Raw genomic sequence first — 23,016 nt, 5'->3', positions numbered from 1 at the left:
AATTCATTTTGCAGCAAGGCACAATAAAAACAGAGAGAGAGAGAGAGAGAGAGAGAGAGAGAGAGAGAGAGAGAGAGAGAGAGAGAGAGAGAAGGAAGTAAAGATAAGAAAAAGTTAATGAAGAGATCAAAGAGATGAAAAAAGACAGCAAAAAAAAAAACCCTACAACTGTGTGTTTCTTAGTCTAATAATATTCGCCCCCCGCTGCTGGATTTCGGGGGTTATGGTACGAAGGAGGGGAGGGGAGGAGGGGAGGAAAAAAAGAGTGAGGGATGTATATTAAATTTTGTGATGTGTTTGTCCTCTCTTGTTTTCATCTGTATTCATGTCTTTTGCCGGTTCGTAAAGCACTTTGTGACAAAACTGTTCGTTACAAGAGCGTCATGAATAAATTCAGCTTGAAATGAGAGAGAGAGAGAGAGAGAGAGAGAGAGAGAGAACTGAAATGAGAAAAAAAATAAAAACAGGTGAGTGTGAGAAAGAAAAGTTTATCCAAAAAAACGACAACAGTATTTTGCAGTCTGGTGAAGCTGCCCCCCCCCCCCCCCCCCCCCCCCCCCCCCCCCCCCCGCATTATGGACAGCCGTTTGGTTTCCACTGCAGGGCCACACAGGGCTTCACATTACCCAATTTAATTTCCTCTAAACTGTGAATTATTCTTTCTGTGTCCCGCTGCTAACAGAGATGAACTGTCACAGTCTGTAGCCCCAAATAAATAATACATAAATATACTTATAAATAGCCAGTCCCCGTTTTCAGCACTTCATGATTTTGAATTGGAAAGTGCTATCCAAATATTCATATTAGTAGCAGTAGTAACAGTAGTAATATCAGTATTATTATTGATACTGCCATTACTACTAGTACTACTACTACTAATAAAAATAAGGCTATTACTACTACTTGCACCAATACTACTGCAGCTACTACTACTACTACTACTACTAGTGCTACTACTACTACTGCTACTACTACTTCTACTACTAATTCTACTGCTACTATTATTACTACTACTACCGGTTACCTACTACAGGTTACTTTGTGATATTCAGGAGATTAGGAATAAAATGTTTCTCATGTATAAAGAAAAATGGTCTGTTGATATATGGTATAAGCAAAAATTACGAACTTATTGTCTCATAAAGAGTAGCTACAGTGTAGAACCTTATGTGAAGTATAATTTAAACAAAAGACAAAGATCCCTATGTGCACAGTTATGTTCAGGAACTTTACCATTAGCCCTAGAGACCGGCAGGTTTAATGCCACTCCAGAGGAGGACAGAGTCTGTTTGTTGTGTGCGTTAGGTGAAATTGAGAATGAGGTTCATTTCTTGCTTTACTGTCCTGTCTATGAGGACGTAAGGGATGTACTTTTTAGTAAAATGTCCTCTATTTATGTTGATTTCTTTGGGCTGGATGATTATGAAAAACTTGAGTTGTGCTTCAAGAAGGGAATCTTTTCTGTAGCAGATTTCATTTGCCAAGCTTGGGAGAGAAGGCAGAATATTTTGTTTAAGACAGAGCTGTATAATAATCTGTAATTTTGTAATGAAATGAAATGTAATGAAATGTGTGACCACTGCAACTGTAACTTTGGTGTCTTGTAAACCCATGAGGGTTGGGCACTTTGTGTGCATGACACGAAAATAAAAGAAAATCATCAATCATCACTACCACTACTGCTACTACTACTATTACTGCTACTACAACTACTACTACTACTACTACTGCTGCTGCTGCTACGACTACTACTACTATTACTAGTGACACTACTACTGCTATTGATAATAATAATAATACTGCTATTACTAGTATTATCAATATCACTGCTGCTATGACTACATCTACCAATCATCCTCATCCTCATCCTCATCATCATCGTGCCTGCCTGCCCCCCTCATGTCGGCCTGCAGTAGGAGTCAGTGTGCTGCTCAGTAAGGAGGCAGGTCGGGCAGCGGGCCGGGCAGCGCGCCTCGTAACGCCGCCGCCGTATCTCATCTAACCCTCATCATCAGAGCTGCCAATCAAACGGCCTCTCGGTCCAGAGCGCCGCCGCTGCTCCAAAATGAGACTGCCAATTAGGAGCCCAGCGGCACTGTGGGAAAAAAAAAAAAAAAAAAAATGGCTGCTTATGCGACACTCGACGGCGTCCTCGGCAGAAGACGCCAGCTGCGCCTTTCAGGCGGCGCAGCAGATGGGTCACCTGCGTGATCTATTGAGCGCGCTCAGAACGTTACGCAACGCTCCGCCATGCAGCGCCGGGCTGGTCCTGCCCTCCCTCCCTCCTTCCTTCTCTGTTTCCTTCTTTCCTTCCTCCCCTCATTACCTCCTTCCTTCGGGCATCCCTCCCTTCCCTTCATCCTCATCTCTTTCTCTCTTCTTCCCATCCTTCCTTCATTCTTTCCTTCCTACTTCCCTTCCTTCGTGCCTCCCTCCCTTCCTTCTCTCCTTCCTTCCTTCCTTCCTTTTCTGTTTCTTTCCTTCCTTCCTAACCTTATTACCTCCTTCCTTCAGGCGTCCCTCCCTTCCATTCATCCCCATCTCTTTCTCTCTTCTTCCCATCTTTCCTTCATTCTTTCCTTCTTACTTCCCTTCCTTTGTGCCTCCTTCCCTTCCTTCTCTCCTTCCTTCTCCATTTCCTTCCTTCCTTCCTCCCCTCATTACCTCCTTCCTTCGGGCATCCCTCCCTTCCCTTCATCCTCATCTCTTTCTCTCTTCTTCCCATCCTTCCTTCATTCTTTCCTTCCTACTTCCCTTCCTTCGTGCCTCCCTCCCTTCCTTCTCTCCTTCCTTCCTTCCTTCCTTTTCCATTTCTTTCCTTCCTTCCTAACCTCATTACCTCCTTCCTTCGGGCATCCCTCCCTTCCCTTCATCCTCATCTCTTTCTCTCTTCTTCCCATCCTTCCTTCATTCTTTCCTTCCTTCCTACTTCCCTTCCTTTTTGCCTGCTTCCCTTCCTTCTCTCCTTCCTTCTTCGTTTCTTTCCTTCCTTCCTAACCTTATTACCTCCTTCCTTCGGGCATCCCTCCCTTCCCTTCATCCTCATCTCTTTCTCTCTTCTTCCCATCCTTCCTTCATTCTTTTTTTCCTACTTCCCTTCCTTCGTGCCTCCCTCCCTTCCTTCTCTCCTTCCTTCCTTCCTTCCTTTTCCGTTTCTTTCTTTCCTTCCTTCCTAACCTTATTACCTCCTTCCCTCGGGCATCCCGCCCTTCCATTCATCCCCATCTCCTTCTCTCTTCTTCTCATCTTTCCTTCGTTCTTTCCTTCCTACTTCCCTTCCTTTGTGTCTCCTTCCCTTCCTTCTCTCCTTCCTTTTCCATTTCCTTCCTTCCTTCCTCCCCTCATTACCTCCTTCCTTCAGGCATCCCTCCCTTCCCTTCATCCTCATCTCTTTCTCTCTTCTTCCCATCCTTCCTTCATTCTTTCCTTCCTACTTCCCTTCCTTCGTGCCTCCCTCCCTTCCTTCTCTCCTTCCATCCTTCCTTCCTTCCTTCCTTTTCCGTTTCTTTCCTTCCTTCCTAACCTTATTACCTCCTTCCTTCGGGCATCCCTCCCTTCCCTTCATCCTCATCTCTTTCTCTCTTCTTCCCATCCTTCCTTCATTCTTTCCTTCCTACTTCCCTTCCTTCGTGCCTCCCTCCCTTCCTTCTCTCCTTCCTTCCTTCCTTCCTTCCTTTTCCGTTTCTTTCCTTCCTTCCTAACCTTATTACCTCCTTCCTTCGGGCATCCCTCCCTTCCCTTCATCCTCATCTCTTTCTCTCTTCTTCCCATCCTTCCTTCATTCTTTCCTTCCTACTTCCCTTCCTTCGTGCCTCCCTCCCTTCCTTCTCTCCTTCCTTCCTTCCTTTTCCGTTTCTTTCCTTTCTTCCTAACCTTATTACCTCCTTCCTTCGGGCATCCCTCCCTTCCATTCATCCCCATCTCTTTCTCTCTTCTTCCCATCCTTCCTTCCTTCTTTCCTTACTTCGTTCTTCCCTTCCTTTGTGCTTCCCTCCCTTCCTTCCTTCCTTCCTTCCTTCCCTCCTTCCATTTCTTCTCTTTTTCTCTTCTTCTTCATCTTTCTTTCTTTCCTCTATTCATTACTTCCTTCCCTCCTTTTCATCTTTCACATCATTTTCCTTTTGTTTCCTTTCTTCCTAGCTCCCTCCCCTCATTACTTCCTTCCTTTTTATCTCCCTACCTTCTTTCCTGCCTCCTTCCTCCCTTCCTTTGTTCCTTCCTGCCTTCCTTCCTTCCTTCATCTCTTTCTCTTCTTCCCACCTGTCCTATTTCTTTCCTTCTTTCGTTCCCTTTCTTCCTACCTCCCTCCCCTTATTATTTCCTTCCTTTTTGCCTCCCTCCCTTTCTTCCTGTATCCTTCCTCCCTTCCTTCCTTCCTTCCTTCCCTCCTCCCTGCCTTCCTCCATCTTTTCTCTCCTCTTCCCACCTCTCCTCTTTCTTTCCTTCCTCCATTCAATACTTCCTTCTCTCTTTCCATCTTCAACATCCTCAAACTCCCTCCCCTCATTGCTTCCTTCCTTCCTTCCTTCCTCTCTTCCTTTCTTTATCTCCCTCTCTCCTTCCCTCATTCTTCTTTATTTCCTTCTTTCTTTCCATCTGACATTCATTACTTCCTTCCCTCCCCCTTTTCACTCCCTCTTTCTCTCATTTCTTTGCTTTCCTTCCTTCCTCCTGTCCCTCATTCCCTTTCCTATATTCTTCCATTTCTTCCTTCCTCCTCTCTTTTTTCTCTTCTCTCTTCCTTCATTCATTCCTCCCTCCCTCACTCTCCCTCCCTTTTCCTTTCTTCCCTCCCTGCTCTTTTGTCTCTCCTTCCTTCTCCTCTCTCATTCCTTCACTCTTTCCTCATTATTTCTTTCCTCCCTCCTTTCCCTCATTCCCTTTCCTTTATTCTTCCATTTCTCCCTTTTTCTCTCTTTCCTCCCTCTCTCTCTCTCTCCCTCATTGTCCTTTCATCCTTCCCTGCTCTTTTTCTCTCCCTCCTTCTTTCATTTCACTGCCCATTCCCTCTTTCCTTACTTTTTCCTTCCTTTCTTCCTCCTCTCTTTTCTTCTTTTCTACCTTTCTCTTTTCTTCCTCCCTTTCTTTCTCCCTCCCCTTTCCTTTCTTCCCTCTCTTCCCTGCTCTTTTTTCTCCCCCTTCTTCTCCACTTTCATTTCTTTTCTTTTGCCCTCCTCCCTTCCTTCCTTCCCCTCAGTCCCTTTCCCTTTTTCTTCAATTTCTTCTTCCCTCTTTCCTCCCTCTCTCTCCCTCCTTCTCTCACTCCCTTGCCTTTTCTCTCTTAACTCCCCCCCTTCCTTCCTTCCCTCCTTCCTTCTTTCCTCTATTCCCTTTCTTTTTTCTTCCACTTCTTCCTTCCTCCCTCCCTTTCTTACTTTGTTTCTCCCTCCCTTTCCCTTTCTTCCCTCCCTGCTCTTTTGTCTCCCCTTCCTTCTCCTCTCTCTCACTCCTTTGCTCTTTCCTCCCTTCCCTTCCTCTCATTACTCCCTCCCTCCCTCCTTCCCTCGCTCCTCTCCTCACCTTTAATCCGCCCTGGAAGCAGCACTTTGCTGAACGCGGAGCCGCTCGCCTCGTGTGCTAAGCAGGGGTGAAACTCAAACAAATTTTGATTAAAGGAAACGCCTCGCTCAGATCTTCATGAATAAAACAGGCGGGCGAGTTCAAGCCACTCCGGGTGAGGCGAAGAAGACGCGACCCATCCGCAAAATCCATTTTCTAAATTTCTGCCAGTCACAATCACTCGGAGTGGCCGCAGCAGCCTGGCTCTGTCTCTCCACCCAGCATGAAATATTAATGACACCCGCAGTCCACAGGAGCAGCGCGTTCCCTCACTGAGTCAAACAGCTGCACATCCTGGGAAGCTGGGAAGAGTGTGTGTGTGTGTGTGTGTGTGTGTGTGTGTGTGGAGGGCGGTGGATGCATGTGTGGGAGGATGGAAGTGTTAGGAAGTGTCAAAGGTGTGTTTGTGTGTTAAGAGAGAATGCTTGCGTGCCTGGGTCTACCTATTTATGCATGTGTGCGTGTGTGTGTGTGTGTGTGTGTGTACTTTCATGCATTTGTGTATGTGTGTGTGTTGGCCGGTAGGTAATTAGCCAGGAAGTATATACTATAAAATGGCTAAGATGTGGCAGTAAATGCTTTGTATGTGGGTTTATTTGTGCGGAAATAATATTAAGAGCAGAGAGTTGCTAAGGTGGCATATTTGCAGAGTGTGTGTGTGTGTGTGTGTGTGTGTGTGTGTGTGTGTGTGTGTGTCTGTGTGTGTGTGCATGCCTACCTCGGCCAGTCGGGACTGTTTATGGGTGACTTCATGCTTGCTCATGGGCGCTAGCTGCTGCAGCGTGTTGCGGTTGTTGGTGAGCGCCCGGGTCAGCCGCGCAAACTTGGTCCATCCTGCAGGAAGAAAACATTTAGCACAGCTTAGAGCCGACTCCTCACACCAAGAAACACTTCATAACCCACGGAAACATGATCGAGTCCAGTAAGCTCAGCTGGTGAGAGCGAGGTGCTGAAAACGCCACGGTGGCGGGTTTGATCCCATACAGATTTGGGGCGACAGGGTGGCTGAATGGTTAAAGGTCCCATATTCTGCACTGTCCAGAGTTTTATTTTGTGTCTTTCTGTCCATTCAAAGCTGTGTGTGTGGTGTCATAAACCAAAAACACTCTCAATCCATTTTTCCACGTTCATTTTCCAGCATCTCTCTGAGCCTTACCAAGAACAGGCTGTTTCTGTCGCCGTGTCTTTAAGGCTCATTAATATTAACGACCCCTCTGTTCCGATTGGCTAACCGTTTCGAGAGTGAAACGTGAGACGCCGCGGCCCGGCGGCTACAGGTAGGGAAAACTCTCCGGTAATAAACGATGACGACCGCTCGACCGCTTTGAAAAAAAACACTTTGTTAGTCTATTATTTCTTACAGAAATGATAATGAGCGAACCTTTGTGACGCCACAAAGTTACGGAAGTCCAAACGGCTCGTTTAGAGGCTCGCTTTTCTAATATGGATTGTGTGGATTTAGTTTTGATGCTTTCACCATGTTTAGATAGACCATCCAACTCCTTTATCATCACAGAGGCAAGGGGAGTCCTGCTTTACACCATATGGGACCTTTAAAGAGATCAACCTTTACCCAGAATGACTGGGTTTAATGCCATGTTGATGTCTAAAACAGTCACAAAAAATATCATGAAATAAGCACAAATACTGAAACTCAGATTACGATTTGTGAACTGGAATAATGTCAAGACTATGTTCCTCCTCCAGTAAAGGATTCTGGTCCAACAGCAGGAACTGGACTGAACATTTTCACCTGTTGGTCACATGGAAAGCTTAGCTAACGCTTCAGTTTAGCAGCTAAAACAGTTAGCTTCAGGTTAGCTTCAGGTTTTGCTCACTGTTCAATAAATGAAAACTTGTTGTCATGAGTTGGGAGTTGAACCCGGGTTGTCGCCCATCCGCCCCCCCCCCCGACCTCCACACCCTTACTGTCCACCGTCAAACTACTTCCTGTTTCTAGTCCTGTCTCCTTCAGCTGATCCTTTCCTGCTTAATACATTTCTCTCATATCCTGCACAGAGCTTGTCATTTGCATTTTAAGAAATCATTTTACAAAACCACACCAGGATGTTGGAAGAAGCAAAAGAACACGATGACATCTCATTGCTATAACGTTATACAACGTGCTATAAACGTTCACATGTTTAACGCCCACATCCAAGATGGCAATCAAAAGGTCAATTGCTGTGGCGCTCCTTCTTGTCATCGTAAGGTATTTTACAACCGATCGTATCTTCTTCGGAAAGACCTCGAGGAGCAAAGGATACCGACACCGGTGGATTTGCTCAAAGGGTAGGTATGTTCACCGCATACTAAAAAATAAGATGACTGTGTGACAAAGTGGGTGAGAACTCTCCTTTACTCACCACTTGTCCCTTACATGTTCATCTTATACAGTACATCATCTTATTTCTGCATGTGTTCATGTGGTTATACTTTACCATTGCTATGATAACATTGCATCACTTACTATCCCGGGTTTGTTTGTGTTAGCATTATGTTACAGTTTACATCAAAGCACACGAGTAGGTTAAAGCAAACACACAGCCATAAGTTAGTTTCAGTTCTATCTTTATTATGTTGCAGGTTGGAACATTGTTTAATCCTTTGTTCCTTTGTTCATACTTACCATTGTTTGTTCCTTGGTTCAGACCCACCATGCGGGACTACTGTTTGGGAGGGGCCCGCCCAGCATTTCCTGATTTTTATGGTATTGGTGATGTCATGCTGACATCACTGGGCCAACCCAAGTGGAAGGGTTTTCTTTTTGTAGGAATGTTTCTTTTGTTTGTTTGATGCATTCTAAAGTAATGTGTTAGGATTACTTACCTTTTATAGAGCCATTTAGTAATGTAAATGAGCTTGTAAATGAGTCCAAGAATGTTATTTGATTTCCTTGTATTAAGGTTGCTGTGTAGGTTAACCTTCATTGTGATGGTACTGGCTGAAGCGGTCTAGGTGTGAATTGAACACCCTATATAATCAGATGGGTTTTTGCTCCTCGGCAGGAGAGGTGATGCCGAGTTATTTTCCTTGTGTTTTTTTTTTGTTAATTTTCTTTTTCTTTTAGCTTCTTCAGATCTGGTGGCTCTGCTGCCATGTTTGTCCCGTGTGTGTTGACGCACTTCTGCATTTTGTGACTCCAAGTCGGAGATATCGGAGACTAGAAAAAATTCCCGCAGGTCCAACTTGCAATCACCACTAGAGGGCTGATGTGAACGTTTTTTCCCAGTCGGAGGATCATATTTACGGTAAATCCGATATGTCAACGCAGAATAAATCACATTTCATACTCTAATGAAAATAGCCTCTAGTCTCTGCACGTAAACTGCCGCTATTTGACACCCTAACCCTAAAATTATCATCATTCTGATAAACTTGTTCCATTTTCTATCATATTCTTTAGCTGTTCCCTGTCTATTTGTTATAATACCTTCTAATATAAAATAATGCTTTAAAAAAGAAACAAAACCAGGCAGTGCTAAGCGTTCATTTCCTTTCAATTCAAAATTCATTTTTGAATTTAATGGATCACAGCCTGAGGAGCTCAGATTGGCAAATTCATTGAAATTACTTCTTAAAACCTAAGAAAATAAAAACAGATTTTTATAGGCAGGCTTCTATGTAGTTGTTTTTTTTACCTTTTATGTTCTTTGTCCTGTCTATTCTGCATCCTGTTTTCCTTTTCAGTGTTTGTGTTTTTGCCCATTTTCTTCTCCTTCTTCCTTTTAAACTTAATTCATGTTTGACATTTCGTCTTGTGTTAGTGGCTCTTAAGCACTTTCTAAGGCTGTTTTGAAAAGTGCTACACAAATAAAGTTTATTATAAAGTTTACCGTCACCATGCAGTGAAAACACACAGGAAGCATGATGAAGAATGACTATAATACTCCTCTGTCTCCAGTCTGGCCCAACCCAGTGTTTTCCTCTGTGATTTTCTTTTAGCAGTGGTGCTTGGAGGGTAATTTTAGTTTTGGCTTCTCATCCATCCTTGTTTTGGTCTACAGTTATGGTTCTAGTGCAGGTTGCAGTGCAAAAAGCGTTGTTCTTTTGATACTTTATCATGATATAAACAGTTATACTTCGTTGTGTTTCAGTGGGAAATTTCTCTAAATGATACAAATCAATTTAAATTCTCATTTTCTCCAGCAGTGGTGATTTTCGTGCCACGGTGCCGGCCTCACTGCCGCCGAATGAGAGGGAACCCAGTTTCTGAGGCTGCTTTTACTGTACTGTTCTAAAAATAACAAATGTTTGAAAGGGCAAAGAGCAGCACAACAAAGACGCACCATACAGTCACGCACCGGGATCGACCCGGCCCCTTTTGAAGGGGCCATTACAAACAAAAAGTAGACTGTGAAATAGCTTTTAACCCTCGGGTTTCCAGCCGCATGAAATCCCCCTTTCGCTCCCGCCTCAAATGGAGGTGAATTCATCATTTACCACTCTGTGCAGTGGGGTGAAAGGAGGCAAACACCGATACTGTCCAGGCAGGGACCCGTATAGGATGGAGTATCAACACAATGCCAGGCTCATTCACAGCAGTGATTCTCAATTACCCATCTCCCCTCAAGGAGGAGTGTTGTAGTGGAGGTTATGTAACTTATTGTACATCCTCAGTAGCAGAGCGGCTCTATATAATATTCTACATGCTGCTAGTCAAACGTAGCCGTGGAAAACGATAGATACAAATAAGCCCGAGGTCGATCTTAACCAAAGTAGTTATTTTCAACTTCTTCCCTGGAGGAAGATTGCTACAATGGTGCTTGTATACTGCTAAGTAATATTCTCAGCTGTAGAAAAGCATAGATACAAATAGACCAGGGAGCTCTTAGCCAAAGAGGTGATTGTCCATTAACCTCCTCTCCTCGAGGAAGACTTATAGTAATTCAATCTACACTGTGCATGCATTATACAGTGGCAGAGAAGCACCATACAATAATATCCCGTGCTGTAATAACCAAACTTGGCCGCAGAAAGCAGGCTGATGCATTATCAGAATCAGAATCACTTTAATGGTAAAGTACAGTGGCGTTCATATAGAGACACACTGACAGCTGACAGTTTCACAGCATACACACAACAGGAGCTCACATACAGCACAGACAGGGGAAAAAGGCAGAACACATAGATGAGACAAGAGACTGAGGTCTTTCCATAGTTACTGGTAACGCTGTGCAATGGTTCCTCTCACTGTGTGATTTACCAGACTGGAACACAATGGAAGTGGGAATAAAAAATAAATAAAAATAAGGCGAGAGCTAAAAATAGCAGGGGAGCAGAGCTGGTGCACGCACGACCAAAGTGAATTCTAAAAATGAGATTTTGATCAGCAGTTTCACACTGAGGGAGATCCGCACCTGACTGCAGACAGACACAACATGGGGACGGACACGTGCACAACACCTGATCAGCACATGTCCACTGCAAAAACATGTCCAAATTTACAAGTCATTTAACATTTACCAGTACTCAGCATCTGATGTAACTACCCACTTCTGCTATTCAGGGTGAGAGAACACTTACAAACCAGGAGAGGAGAGGAGAGGAGAGGAGAGGAAAGTAACAGAGAGGAGGAGAGGAGATGAGGAGGGGAGAGGAGAGGAGAACTAAAGGAAAGGAAAGGAAAGGAAAGGGAGAGGAGAATGAAAGGAAAGGAAAGGAAAGGAAAGGCGGGGTGGGAGAGACCAGGTATGTCATTGGGGTTATCAATCCTGTTACAGACGTTTGGTTGAATTAATTGAACACAACACCTGCAGAACAGAGTGCCGAGGTCCAGACTCTCTAAGATTGCATAGCGAGGTTAATCTGCATGTTTTTTTTGCACCTCAAGAGCGCTGAACTTTTGTCTTCCACTAAGAAATTTATGCAAATCAACCTGTGGTGCAAACACGCCTTCGAAAAGAGCACTGCACAAGCAAATAACCCCCTTCATCATGACTGAAAGCACAAATTGCATGATTCAACGTTAAGGCTAATCCACCCAGGCTGGCACCTTTGCACCCTGAAGCCTTTTTATAATAGAAGTGTTCTCTGATCTGATTTGAGATTCGAGGATAGAAACCTCGCTCTCTGTGGACGAGTTATTGTCATATTCAAGCAAAAGGTGTTGAGTTGTGCCTGTTGAATACATAACAAGTTTTGAAGCTCTATAGCTTTAATGAGTGGCCAAGATTTTAAACCTATCTGCCAAGTTTGGTTGCTGTGGGTCTTACAGTTTCTGAGCTCCAGATATTTTTGGAGAAGAAGAAGAAGAAGAAGAAGAAGAAGAAGAAGAAGAAGAATCCTAAAAAATACAATAGGTTTCCTAGCACTATATGCTTGGGCCCTTAATAATCACAGTAGGTAAAATATTACAGTACTAACACATATAATCATTAATTTACATTTACAATTACATTTAGAGAATCCAGCTGATTTTCGTATGCAGAGTGATTTAGAATGAGTACATCAGTAGGGAAAGCTTCAATTCCTAAATCACCAACATTACATAAAGTCTGAATCGAAAAATCTCCACCTTATAAATAAAGTGAAACATACAAAATGATTGATGTGACTGTGGAGTTTAAACGATTTAACTACAAAGAGAAAACTAGTTACAGTGGAGAGAAGAACCTGGAATAAAGGCAGATAAAATAAATTTAACACTTCAGATGAAGAACCAAATGAGACAGGATAAAGTTTTACCTGTCTAAATGTAGATACAATTTAAGATAATGCAAAACAATTTGTATTTATTTAAATATTTTAAGATAAGATAATTTCAATATTTATTCTTTTTTTTCCCTTTTTGTTTGTTTTATATGATTTAGATATTTTCTTTCTTCGGTTTTATTTGCCTTTAATGATCTTTTTAGCACTTTGAGATTTCCTTTGATGTTCTTTTGTCTTTACATTGTTGATGTTTTAATATTTTTGTTGTTTTCTGTTTCTGTTTCTGTTGTTACAGATGTCATCCACATTATCATATCAGCTACATCATCATCAGGACAACATGGGCACATCTTGATGACATCACAAATTAGAGAGTTGATTATATTCATTGATCTACAGATTGGACTGTCCTAGAAATAAGAATAATGGATATATAATATTTATCTAATAAATCCAAAATGACAGGTATTCCCATTCCAGAAATGGATGGTTTGTATACATGACCTCATAATTTTCATAATCTGCTTCACCATCATCATCTTCATCATTATGACAATCACCATCATCTTTAGCATAATTATCATTATGATAATCCGTATCTTCATCACCATCATCATAATCATTATGAACATCACATAATCATCATATTCATCAGTATCAGCATGATCATCTTTGACATAATTATCATTATCATAATAATAAACCTATCTCCCTCACCATCATCATCTTCATCATTATGGGCATCATCATCATCATGATAATCCCTATCTCTATCACAATCACCATCATCATCATCATCTTCTTCTTCTTCATCATCATCATCTCTAATTGTGCTGTTCCACTGTTACAGAAACCTTCACAGGTAAAATTGTCAGAGTATCCCCACTGTTGATGAATGGAAACATCCTGTCAGTGAAAGTGTGTGTGAAGGTGTGTATGTGTGTGTTAGTGTCAGGATCAGAGAATGACAGCTTTCCTCTGTTCCAGTCCAGATGCAGTCTGATCCTCTGGAGCTTCTTCTTCACTGGGAGAAAAGTGTGTACATCTGATGGGGAACGTGTTCTGTATTTACCATTACAGAACATGATTCCCCATAATCCAGACTTTATGAATCTCTTCCTCTGGACAGACTCTGCTGCCACACCCAGTAACCAGTATTTACTGTCTCCAACCTCAACATCCCAGCTGTGAGTCCCTGACTTAAAGCCCTCAGAGCCCAGGACAGACCAGTAGGACTGAAAGCAGAAGAGAGGGGAGCAGTAATCAAACCTCTCTGGGTTTTCAGGAAGCTGCTGCCTCTCTCCACATCTCACACTGGTCAGATCTTCAGACAGGATGAGAGTTGGATTGGCAGTGTTAGGGTCCAGAATCACAGGAGTGTAGGAGACCATCTCCTTCATCTTGTCCCAGACTGTGAAGCTCAGGTTGCCCAGGTGTTTGGCCTCGTCTATCAGAGCTCCTGAGACCAGCTGTGGATCCTCCAGCAGGGGGCGCTGGACTCTTTTCACTGTAGCCTTGTAGTTCTGCAGGAAGGAGACGTCTTCAGCTCTCAGCTCCTTCTCTATGGCTCTGACTGTGTCTGAAAGAGCTGCTATCTCTCTGCTCAGACCCTCAATCTTCTCCTTCATCATCTGACTCTTCTGCTCCTCTTCCTTCTCCAGTGCAGCGATCCTGGCCTCCTCTTCCTCTTCTAGAAACTGGTGAAGCTTCTTAAACTCCTCCTTAATCTGCCTCTCTGAGCGTCGGGCCTGGACCTTAATGTGTTCTGCTGTTTGATCACAGTTTCCTTTAACTTCATTAAAGAGCTTCAGTTTCTCCTGTAAGGGCTTCAGTGATTTCTGGAGTTTCTCCTTGTGATGCGGTGCAGCTTCATCGATGGGTTTGATTCTGTGGTCGGTGTGTGTTTCTGAATGCAGACAGACAAGACACACTGTCTGCTGATGGTCCAGACAGAAGAGCTTGAGTTTCTCAGAGTGCAGACTGCAGAGGAGCTCAGATCCTGCTGAAGCTCTCTGATCTCTCTCCAGTAAGAAAGCCTCACACAGGTTCTTCAACGCCAAGTTATGAGGTGGATCACTCTGTAAAGATATGCTCTTACAAACTGGACACTCATGTATTTGTTTCTCTGTCCACCATTTCTGCAGACAGGCTTTACAGAAGCTGTGGCTACATGACAGGAGGACAGGATCTTTAAAGATGTCATGGCAGACAGGACAGGAGAGATCCTCCTCTGATCTGGAAGCCATTTTCTCTCTGAATGAAGCTCAAAACTCACCAGGCAAACCGTCTAAACAGGAATTCAGTCAGTCAGTTGTGGCACCAATCCCTCCTCTAGAAAGTTCCCTGAAATTTACTTTGAGTCGTGTTTCTCCCTAAACTCCCATTCAGTGTGTGGAGTCAGCAGCAGGTTGAAGTGGCAGTATTCCAGTATTCCAGTATTCCCAGTATTCCCAGTATTCCCTCCTGTAGCTGTCCCCCCTCAGTGGAAGTCGTGGATTTGGTCTGGAGGTGAATCTTATCGTCTGTCTCTCTGTGTGTGTCTGTTCTCAGTGAGGAGTGGAAAAATAACAACCTCTGTTTCCCGGTTTGTCTCAGGTGAGTCAGGTAAGGGGCGGAGCTTTGTCAGGCCATTAACATAACGTTCTTAAAAATGTAGATAACGTAGATAACAACGCCTCTGACCGGTCCTAGAAACCTAAGTGCGTCTTGAGAGGGAAGAAAACACTCCACCGTCTCTCCTGCAGGACCCATGGCAACTTTTTAACTTGAGAGTTTAAGGTTTATTAGGCAGTTTTTATATTATTTACTGTTTCTCACCATCATTTTCATCTTATATACTTGATTTCTTTATTAGACTATATTTTTCTCACTAATGATCTCTGTATAAAATGGATGGGTGTGGTGAAATAGAGTGGTGTGCTCCAGGAGAGGGGAACACCGAGTTATGATATAAAAAAAAAAACATATTTTCAAAAGAATGTTCAACAACTTGTTGACATGCAGTAAAACCAGTCATGTAGGCTGTTGTGCATCTGCTGTGGTGTCAGGTAAGGGGCGGAGCTTAGTCAGGCCATTTCTCCTAAATGCTCAGCTGTTTACTGTAATAGACCAGAGCTGAGTTTCATTCCACAGTGTTGCTCCTTCATTGCTCACTGGGTATTGTAGTCTGATAGAGGCTCCAACCAACTAGTTAGGGCCCGAGCACGAGGCCCTATTGAAATGCAAGGAATTATTATTATTTTTCTTGGGCCGAATTAATCGCATTTTTGAGGGGCTAAAGGTGCGAAATTTTGCACACGCGTCGAAGTGCTGAAAAATTACATATTTTATGGGTCTTGCGCATGGGTGTGGCAAAATGGCTCAATAGCGGCCCCTACAAAATTTCAACTAAATACTCCTCGCGGTACGTTTCACCTACATGTACGAAATTTTGTAGGCACATGTATCATGTCCAGACTCAATAGGTGCCATGACCTAAGCCCAACAGGAAGTCAGCCATTTTGAATTTATTGTGGCATTTTTGGCCATTTACAGGGGTCATATTTTAACGAATTCCTCCTAGGAGGTTAATCGGATCCACCTCAAACTTGCTCAGCGGATATAAAAGACCTTGACGATGACAAGTTGGTAAAAGCTTGAGTTTTGATACAACGGCGTGGGCGTGGCGAGGCGTCGAATTTCCATGCTTCGCCACAAAACAGGAAGTGGTTTGTAACTCCACTGTACATGGTCAAATCTGCCCCAAACTTCACATGTTTCATAAGTGTCTCGGCCTGAACCCATCTAAAGGCCAATATTCAGTTATGGTCATAGCGCCACCTACTGACAACAAAGGAAGTGGTTTGTAACTCGGCTGTACGTGATCAAATCTACCCCAAACTTCACATGATTGATGACAGTCCCGGCCTGAAGACATCTACAGGCCAATTTTGAATCATAGTCATAGCGCCACCTACTGGCAAAAGGAAATGACGTGTTATAATGAAAATTCAGAGCCGCGTCGACCGGTCGGTGTCCAGTAACGACGCCACGGCTGCGGCACACCCTGACGTGCGCAAAGTGCGAGGGCCCGATCATCGCTGCTTGCAGCTTTAATGTTTGATTTGGATTTGAAGAGTCTGAATCCAAAACGAGATATCCAAGAGATCTATAGACGATCTAAGAGATGTCGATATATTGAATAATGAACAAATGTTAATGATAGTTTTCTATTTTCTAAAATGAATATACAGCATCTTGGAAATGGGCTGTGCATTTATATTCCTAAATCCAGAACACAACAATGATAATCCTGAGAGCTTAATTCTTTAAAGTCATATTGTTCAGTCATTTCTGCCTCGTGAGATCGGCTACACTGGAGACTTCTGCTGGGTTTCCACATGATAAGTGAACCAGTAGTTTGAATGGGCTTGGAGACATTTAATTGGTTTGGGTCCCTACTTAACCAGAGTACTAGTATGTTTTAAAGTTGCTCTGTGTATCATTTAAAAAAAATCTATTTATCATTGTCAAACAAACAGTGCTACCTTGGTATAACTATTGTAAACACATGAGTCCATGGTAGAGATGATTGGTCGCCTCTGTCTCACACCAGTAGTATTGTTAGTTCTAGTGTTTCTCCAAATTAAGACTACATTTCCCATAAGCCCGTTGCTTCCTGCCCCCCCTCCCGCTCCCTGAAGAGGATGAACATGTTGGAAGTGATTTCTCCATCTTCCTTTCCCTCTTTCCACCATCTGCTTCCAGAAACTCTGAAAGCTTTAGCTCCGTTTGCTCTGGAAGAACAGAACCTCTTCCTGTTTTGTGCCGTAAAGCGATCCAGCAGATTTTCATTTCCAGGGTCGCCCAGCTGCAGACTCACTGAACGCACACCTGGCTGGGCGGAAATTATGTTGTGGTTTTGCAGCTGAAGAAGGGGAAGACGCACGAAAGAAGAGGCAGGATTTCAAATATAGTCGCAAGCGATGATTCAAGGGGACCAAGCACGTCTTCAAAACGAGAAAAACAATTCACAGAAGACATTTTGACCCCAAAATCAGGTGAACCCCATGTATGGGTCACAAAGCAAGGCTGGGAAAGAATGTGAATTACCAGTCTTCTGCAGGTCTGACTTTTCCCACCAGAAACACACTGACATCGTAACAGTCAGAAATAAGCCTACTATGCTTTTAGAACATTGTTTAGTTGCAGTAACAGATTACGTCACTGGGTGGCGCTCCTTATTTTACTGAGACTGAGTTACAGCAACAGGCATTCAGGTCTACTCCCAGTCTATCTTCCGACCAGTAGCTTTAAAGCGTTACTAAGCGATTTCTTTCTGACCACTAGAGGGTGACAGAAACCGCAACACATTTTGTAAACACACAGCAAAGCTACTAGGCGACGGAAGCCCTTAAGGACAAACCATGCATAAAGGCTAATGGCTAAAATAAACGTACCTACGGAGAAATATTGCCGGTTACCAGTCTCGCTTTGCCAGATTTTTCCCCCACTGAAGGTCACATGTCCCACAATGACAAGTGAAGAGGCAGGTAGCAAATTTACTAGTTGAAAACGTTTACTCGCTCGCTTCATCGATTCGCCATTACTCGGGCCGACTGACAACAAGCTTTAGGAAAGAGGTGAAAACAACAACACAGCTGGTCCGTGTGTGTGGCTATTTCTTTATATTATTATGTCTCAGTGAAATCTCCACATAGCACACATTAGTTTCAGGATTGGTTACAGGGTCTGAAATCGCTTATTGCAGGTTTAAGTCTCTTCAGTAATGACTTGGTACGTGTTACACTATATTAATCTACACATGTATGTTTAGAGAATATAGGGCCATGGAGACCAGGCATTGTATGGTTGACAAGTAGCTGAACAAAGCGGTACATGAGAAAATCCCATCATGATGTTGTCTGGCTCTGTCAAGCTATCCAGGAGCATTTTACTAAAGCTAATATAAGCTAAGAAACGACCAAACGCATTACAACATGACAACACAGTAGTTAGTCTGATAGTTCCAAACAGTTTTATTCATGACATGCAGAAGGTGAATATATTTAAAACAAATTAATTTGGCAGTATTTGACTTCAATCATCTATTTAGCACTTTGAGATTTCCTTTTAAGTTTTTACATTGTTTTGATATTGTTGATGTTTTAATTTTTTTGTTTTTTTCTATTGTTTGTTATGGATGTCATCCACATTATCATACCAGCTACATCATCATCAGGACAACATGGGCACATCTTGATGACATCACATTTTAGAGAGTTGATTATATTCACTGATCTATAGATTGGACTGTTCTAGAAAACAGGATAATGGATATATAATATTTATCTAATGAATCCTTAGAATGAGTGGCATTCCCCTTACAGAAATGGATGGTTTGTGTACATGACCTCATCATCTTCATCATTATGGGCATCATCATCATCTTTGACATAATTATCATTATCATCATGATAATCCCTATCTCCATCACCACCACCACCACCACCACCATCATCATCATCATCTCTAACTGTGCTGTTCCTCTGTTACAGAGATCTTCACTGGTAAAATCTTGAGAATATCCCTAGTGCCAATGTATGGAAACATCCTGTCAGTGAAAGTGTGTGTGAAGGTGTGTATGTGTGTGTTAGTGTCAGGATCAGAGAATGACAGCTTTCTTCTGTTACAGTCCAGATGCAGTCTGATCCTCTGGAGCTTCTTCCTCACTGGGAGAACAGTGTCTGGATCTGGTGGGGAGAGTGCTCCGTATTTACCATTACAGAAGCTGATTCCCCATAATCCAGACTTTATGAATCCCTTCCTCTGGACAGACTCTGCTGCCACACCCAGTAACCAGTATTTACTGTCTCCAACCTCAACATCCCAGCTGTGAGTCCCTGAGTTAAAGCCCTCAGAGCCCAGGACAGACCAGTAGGAGTAAAACCAGAGGACAGAGTAGCAGTCATCAAACCTCTCTGGGTTTTCAGGAAGCTGCTGCCTCTCTCCACATCTCACACTGGTCAGATCTTCAGACAGGATGAGAGTTGGATTGGCAGTGTTGGGATCCAGAATCACAGGAGTGTAGGAGACCATCTCCTTCATCTTGTTCCAGACTGTGAAGCTCAGGTTGCCCAGGTGTCTGGCCTCGTCTATCAGAGCTCCTGAGACCAGCTGTGGATCCTCCAGCAGGGGGCGCTGGACTCTTTCCACTGTAGCCTTGTAGTTCTTCAGGAACGAGACGTCTTCAGCTCTCAGCTCCTTCTCTATGGCTCTGACTGTGTCTGAAAGAGCTGCTATCTCTCTGCTCAGACCCTCAATCTTCCTCTTCATCATCTGACTCTTCTGCTCCTCTTCCTCCCTCAGTGCAGCGATCCTGGCCTTCTCTTCCTCTTGGAGAAACTGGTGAAGCTTTTTAAAGTCCTCCTTAATCTGCCTCTCTGTGCGTCGGGCCTGGACCTTAATGTGTTCTGCTGTTTGATCACAGTTTCCTTTAACTTCATTAAATAGCTTCAATTTCTCCTGTAAGGGCTTCAGTGATTTCTGGAGTTCCTCCTTGTGATCCCGTGCAGCTTCATCGATGGGTTTGATTCTGTGGTTGGTGTGTGTTTCTGAATGCAGACAGACAACACACACTGGCTGCTGATGGTCCAGACAGAAGAGCTTGAGTTTCTCAGAGTGCAGACTGCAGAGGAGCTCAGATCCTGCTGAAGCTCTCTGATCTCTCTCCAGTAAGAAAGCCTCACACAGGTTCTTTAACGCCAAGTTACGAGGTGGATCACTCTGTAAAGATATGCTCTTACAAACTGGACAGTCATGTATTTGTTTCTCTGTCCACCATTTCTGCAGACAGGCTTTACAGAAGCTGTGGCTACATGACAGGAGGACAGGATCTTTAAAGATGTCATGGCAGACAGGACAGGAGAGATCCTCCTCTGATCTGGAAGCCATTTTCTCTGAATGAAGCTCAAAACTCACCAGGCAGACCACCTAAACAGGAATTCAGTCAGTCAGTCATGGCACCACTCCCTCCTCTAGAAAGTTCCCTGAAATTTACTTTGACTGAGTCGTGTTTCTCCCTAAACTCCCATTCAGTGTGTGGAGTCAGCAGCAGGTTGAAGTGGCAGTATTCCAGTATTCCCAGTATTCCCAGTATTCCCAGTATTCCCTCCTGTAGCTGTCCCCCCTCAGTGGAAGTCGTGGATTTGGTCTGGAGGTGAATCTTATCGTCTGTCTCTCTGTGTGTGTCTCTTCTCAGTGAGGAGTGGAAAAATAACAACCTCTGTTTCCCGGTTCGTCTCAGGTGAGTCAGGTAAGGGGCGGAGCTTTGTCAGGCCATTAACATAACGTTCTTAAAAATGTAGATAACGTAGATAACAACGCCTCTGACCGGTCCTAGAAACCTAAGTGCGTCTTGAGAGGGAAAAAAACACTCCATCGTCTCTCCTGCAGCACTCATGGCAACTTTTTAACTTGAGAGTTTAAGGTTTATTAGGCAGTTTTTATATTATTTACTGTTATCTAATTTATTTTCATCTTATATACTTGATTTCTTTATTAGACTATATTTTTCTCACTAATGATCTCTGTATAAAATGGATGGGTGTGGTGAAATAGAGTGGTTTGCTCCAGGAGAGGGGAACACCGAGTTATGATATAAAAAAAAAAACATATTTTCAAAAGAATGTTCAACAACTTGTTGACATGCAGTAAAACCAGTCATGTAGGCTGTTGTGCATCTGCTGTGGTGTCAGGTAAGGGGCGGAGCTTAGTCCGGCCATTTCTCCTAAATGCTCAGCTGTTTACTGTAATAGACCAGAGCTGAGTTTCATTCCACAGTGTTGCTCCTTCATTGCTCACTGGGTATTGTAGTCTGATAGAGGCTCCAACCAACTAGTTAGGGCCCGAGCACGAGGCCCTATTGAAATGCAAGGAATTATTATTATTTTTCTTGGGCCGAATTAATCGCATTTTGGAGGGGCTAAAGGTGCGAAACTTTGCACACGCGTCGAAGTGCTGAAAAATTACATATTTTATGGGTCTTGCGCATGGGTGTGGCAAAATGGCTCAATAGCGCCCCCTACAAAATTTCAACTAAATACTCCTCGCGGTACGTTTCACCTACATGTACGAAATTTTGTAGGCACATGTATCATGTCCAGACTTAAAAAAAAACTCAATAGGTGCCATGACCTAAACCCAACAGGAAGTCAGCCATTTTGAATTTATTGTGGCATTTTTGGCCATTTACAGGGGTCATACTTTAACGAACTCCTCCTAGGAGGTTAATCGGATCCACCTCAAACTTACTCAGCGGATATAAAAGACCTTGACGATGACAAGTTGGTAAAAGCTTGAGTTTTCGTACAACGGCGTGGGCGTGGCGAGGCGTCGAATTTCCATGCTTCGCCACAAAACAGGAAGTGGTTTGTAACTCGGCTGTACGTGATCAAATCTACCCCAAACTTCACATGATTGATGACAGTCCCGGCCTGAAGACATCTACAGGCCAATTTTGAATCATAGTCATAGCGCCACCTACTGGCAAAAGGAAATGACGTGTTATAATGAAAATTCAGAGCCGCGTCGACCGGTCGGTGTCCAGTAACGACGCCACGGCTGCGGCCGTCTCCAAATTAAGACTACATTTCCCATAAGCCCGTTGCTTCCTGCCCCCGCTCCTTGAAGAGGATAAACTCGTTGGAAGTGATTGCTCCATCCGCCTTTCACTCCTTCCACCATCTGCTACCAGAAACTCTGAAAGCTTTAGCTCCGTTTGCTCTGGAAGAACAGAACCTCTTCCTGTTTTGTGCCGTAAAGCGATCCAGCAGATTTTCATTTCCAGGGTCGCCCAGCTGTAGACTCACTGAACGCACACCTGACTGGGCGGAAATTATGTTGTGGTTTTGCAGCTGAAGAAGGGGAAGACGCACGAAAGAAGAGGCAGGATTTCAAATATAGTCGCAAGCGATGATTCAAGGGGACCAAGCACCTCTTCAAAACGAGAAAAACAATTCACAGAAGACATTTTGACCCCAAAATCAGGTGAACCCCATGTATGGGTCACAAAGCAAGGCTGGGAAAGAATGTGAATTACCAGTCTTCTGCAGGTCTGACTTTTCCCACCAGAAACACACTGACATCGTAACAGTCAGAAATAAGCCTACTATGCTTTTAGAACATTGTTTAGTTGCAGTAACAGATTACGTCACTGGGTGGCGCTCCTCATTTTACTGAGACTGAGTTACAGCAACAGGCATTCAGGTCTACTCCCAGTCTATCTTCCGACCAGTAGCTTTAAAGCGTTACTAAGCGATTTCTTTCTGACCACTAGAGGGTGACAGAAACCGCAACACATTTTGTAAACACACAGCAAAGCTACTAGGCGACGGAAGCCCTTAAGGACAAACCGTGCATAAAGGCTAATGGCTAAAATAAACGTACCTACGGAGAAATATTGCCGGTTACCAGTCTCGCTGTGCCAGATTTCTCCCCCGCTGAAGGTCACATATCCCACAATGACAAGTGAAGAGGCAGGTAGCAAATTTACTAGTTGAAAACATTTACTCGCTCGCTTCATCGATTCGCCATTACTCGGGCCGACTTTGACAACAAGCTTTAGGAAAGAGGTGGAAACAACAACACAGCTGGTCCGTGTGTGTGGCTGTTTGTTTATATTATTATGTCTCAGTGAAATCTCCACATAGCACACATTAGTTTCAGGATTGGTTACAGGGTCTGAAATCGCTTATTGCAGGTTTAAGTCTCTTCAGTAATGACTTGGTACGTGTTACACTATATTAATCTACACATGTATGTTTA

At 43.5% G+C, this 23,016-nt stretch overlaps 3 protein-coding genes across 3 annotated transcripts in view; all 3 read right to left on the bottom strand.

Annotated features, from left to right (window-relative positions):
- The window catches only part of kcnh5b (potassium voltage-gated channel, subfamily H (eag-related), member 5b), a 156,784-nt gene that overhangs the window by 107,723 nt on the left and 26,045 nt on the right, over window positions 1-23,016 (bottom strand). Inside the window, exon 5 of the mRNA XM_078289483.1 lies at window positions 6,278-6,393. Coding sequence (XP_078145609.1) covers window positions 6,278-6,393 — 116 coding nt within the window. The remainder of the gene's footprint in view (window positions 1-6,277; window positions 6,394-23,016) is intronic.
- Window positions 13,038-14,723, bottom strand: LOC139929485 (E3 ubiquitin-protein ligase TRIM39-like). Its single transcript, XM_071922381.2, has one exon. The coding sequence runs from the start codon at window positions 14,457-14,459 to the stop codon at window positions 13,038-13,040; it is 1,422 nt and encodes a 473-aa protein (XP_071778482.2). The 5' UTR covers window positions 14,460-14,723.
- LOC144542549 (E3 ubiquitin-protein ligase TRIM39-like) lies at window positions 18,241-20,458 on the bottom strand. The gene has a single exon (XM_078289490.1). It carries the CDS (start codon window positions 20,143-20,145, stop codon window positions 18,724-18,726), a length of 1,422 nt encoding a protein of 473 aa, XP_078145616.1. The 5' UTR covers window positions 20,146-20,458; the 3' UTR covers window positions 18,241-18,723.

The sequence above is a fragment of the Centroberyx gerrardi genome, chromosome 17 (genome assembly GCF_048128805.1).
Source record: "Centroberyx gerrardi isolate f3 chromosome 17, fCenGer3.hap1.cur.20231027, whole genome shotgun sequence".
Taxonomy (NCBI): domain Eukaryota; kingdom Metazoa; phylum Chordata; class Actinopteri; order Beryciformes; family Berycidae; genus Centroberyx; species Centroberyx gerrardi.
The sequence above is the reverse complement of the archived record's forward strand: the minus strand, read 5'-3'. Positions and strand labels throughout refer to the sequence as shown.

Bases quoted from the DNA above. Each gene is read 5' to 3' on its own strand.
- LOC144542549 (XM_078289490.1), bottom strand. From the start codon at position 20,145: ATGGCTTCCAGATCAGAGGAGGATCTCTCCTGTCCTGTCTGCCATGAC.
- LOC139929485 (XM_071922381.2), bottom strand. From the start codon at position 14,459: ATGGCTTCCAGATCAGAGGAGGATCTCTCCTGTCCTGTCTGCCATGAC.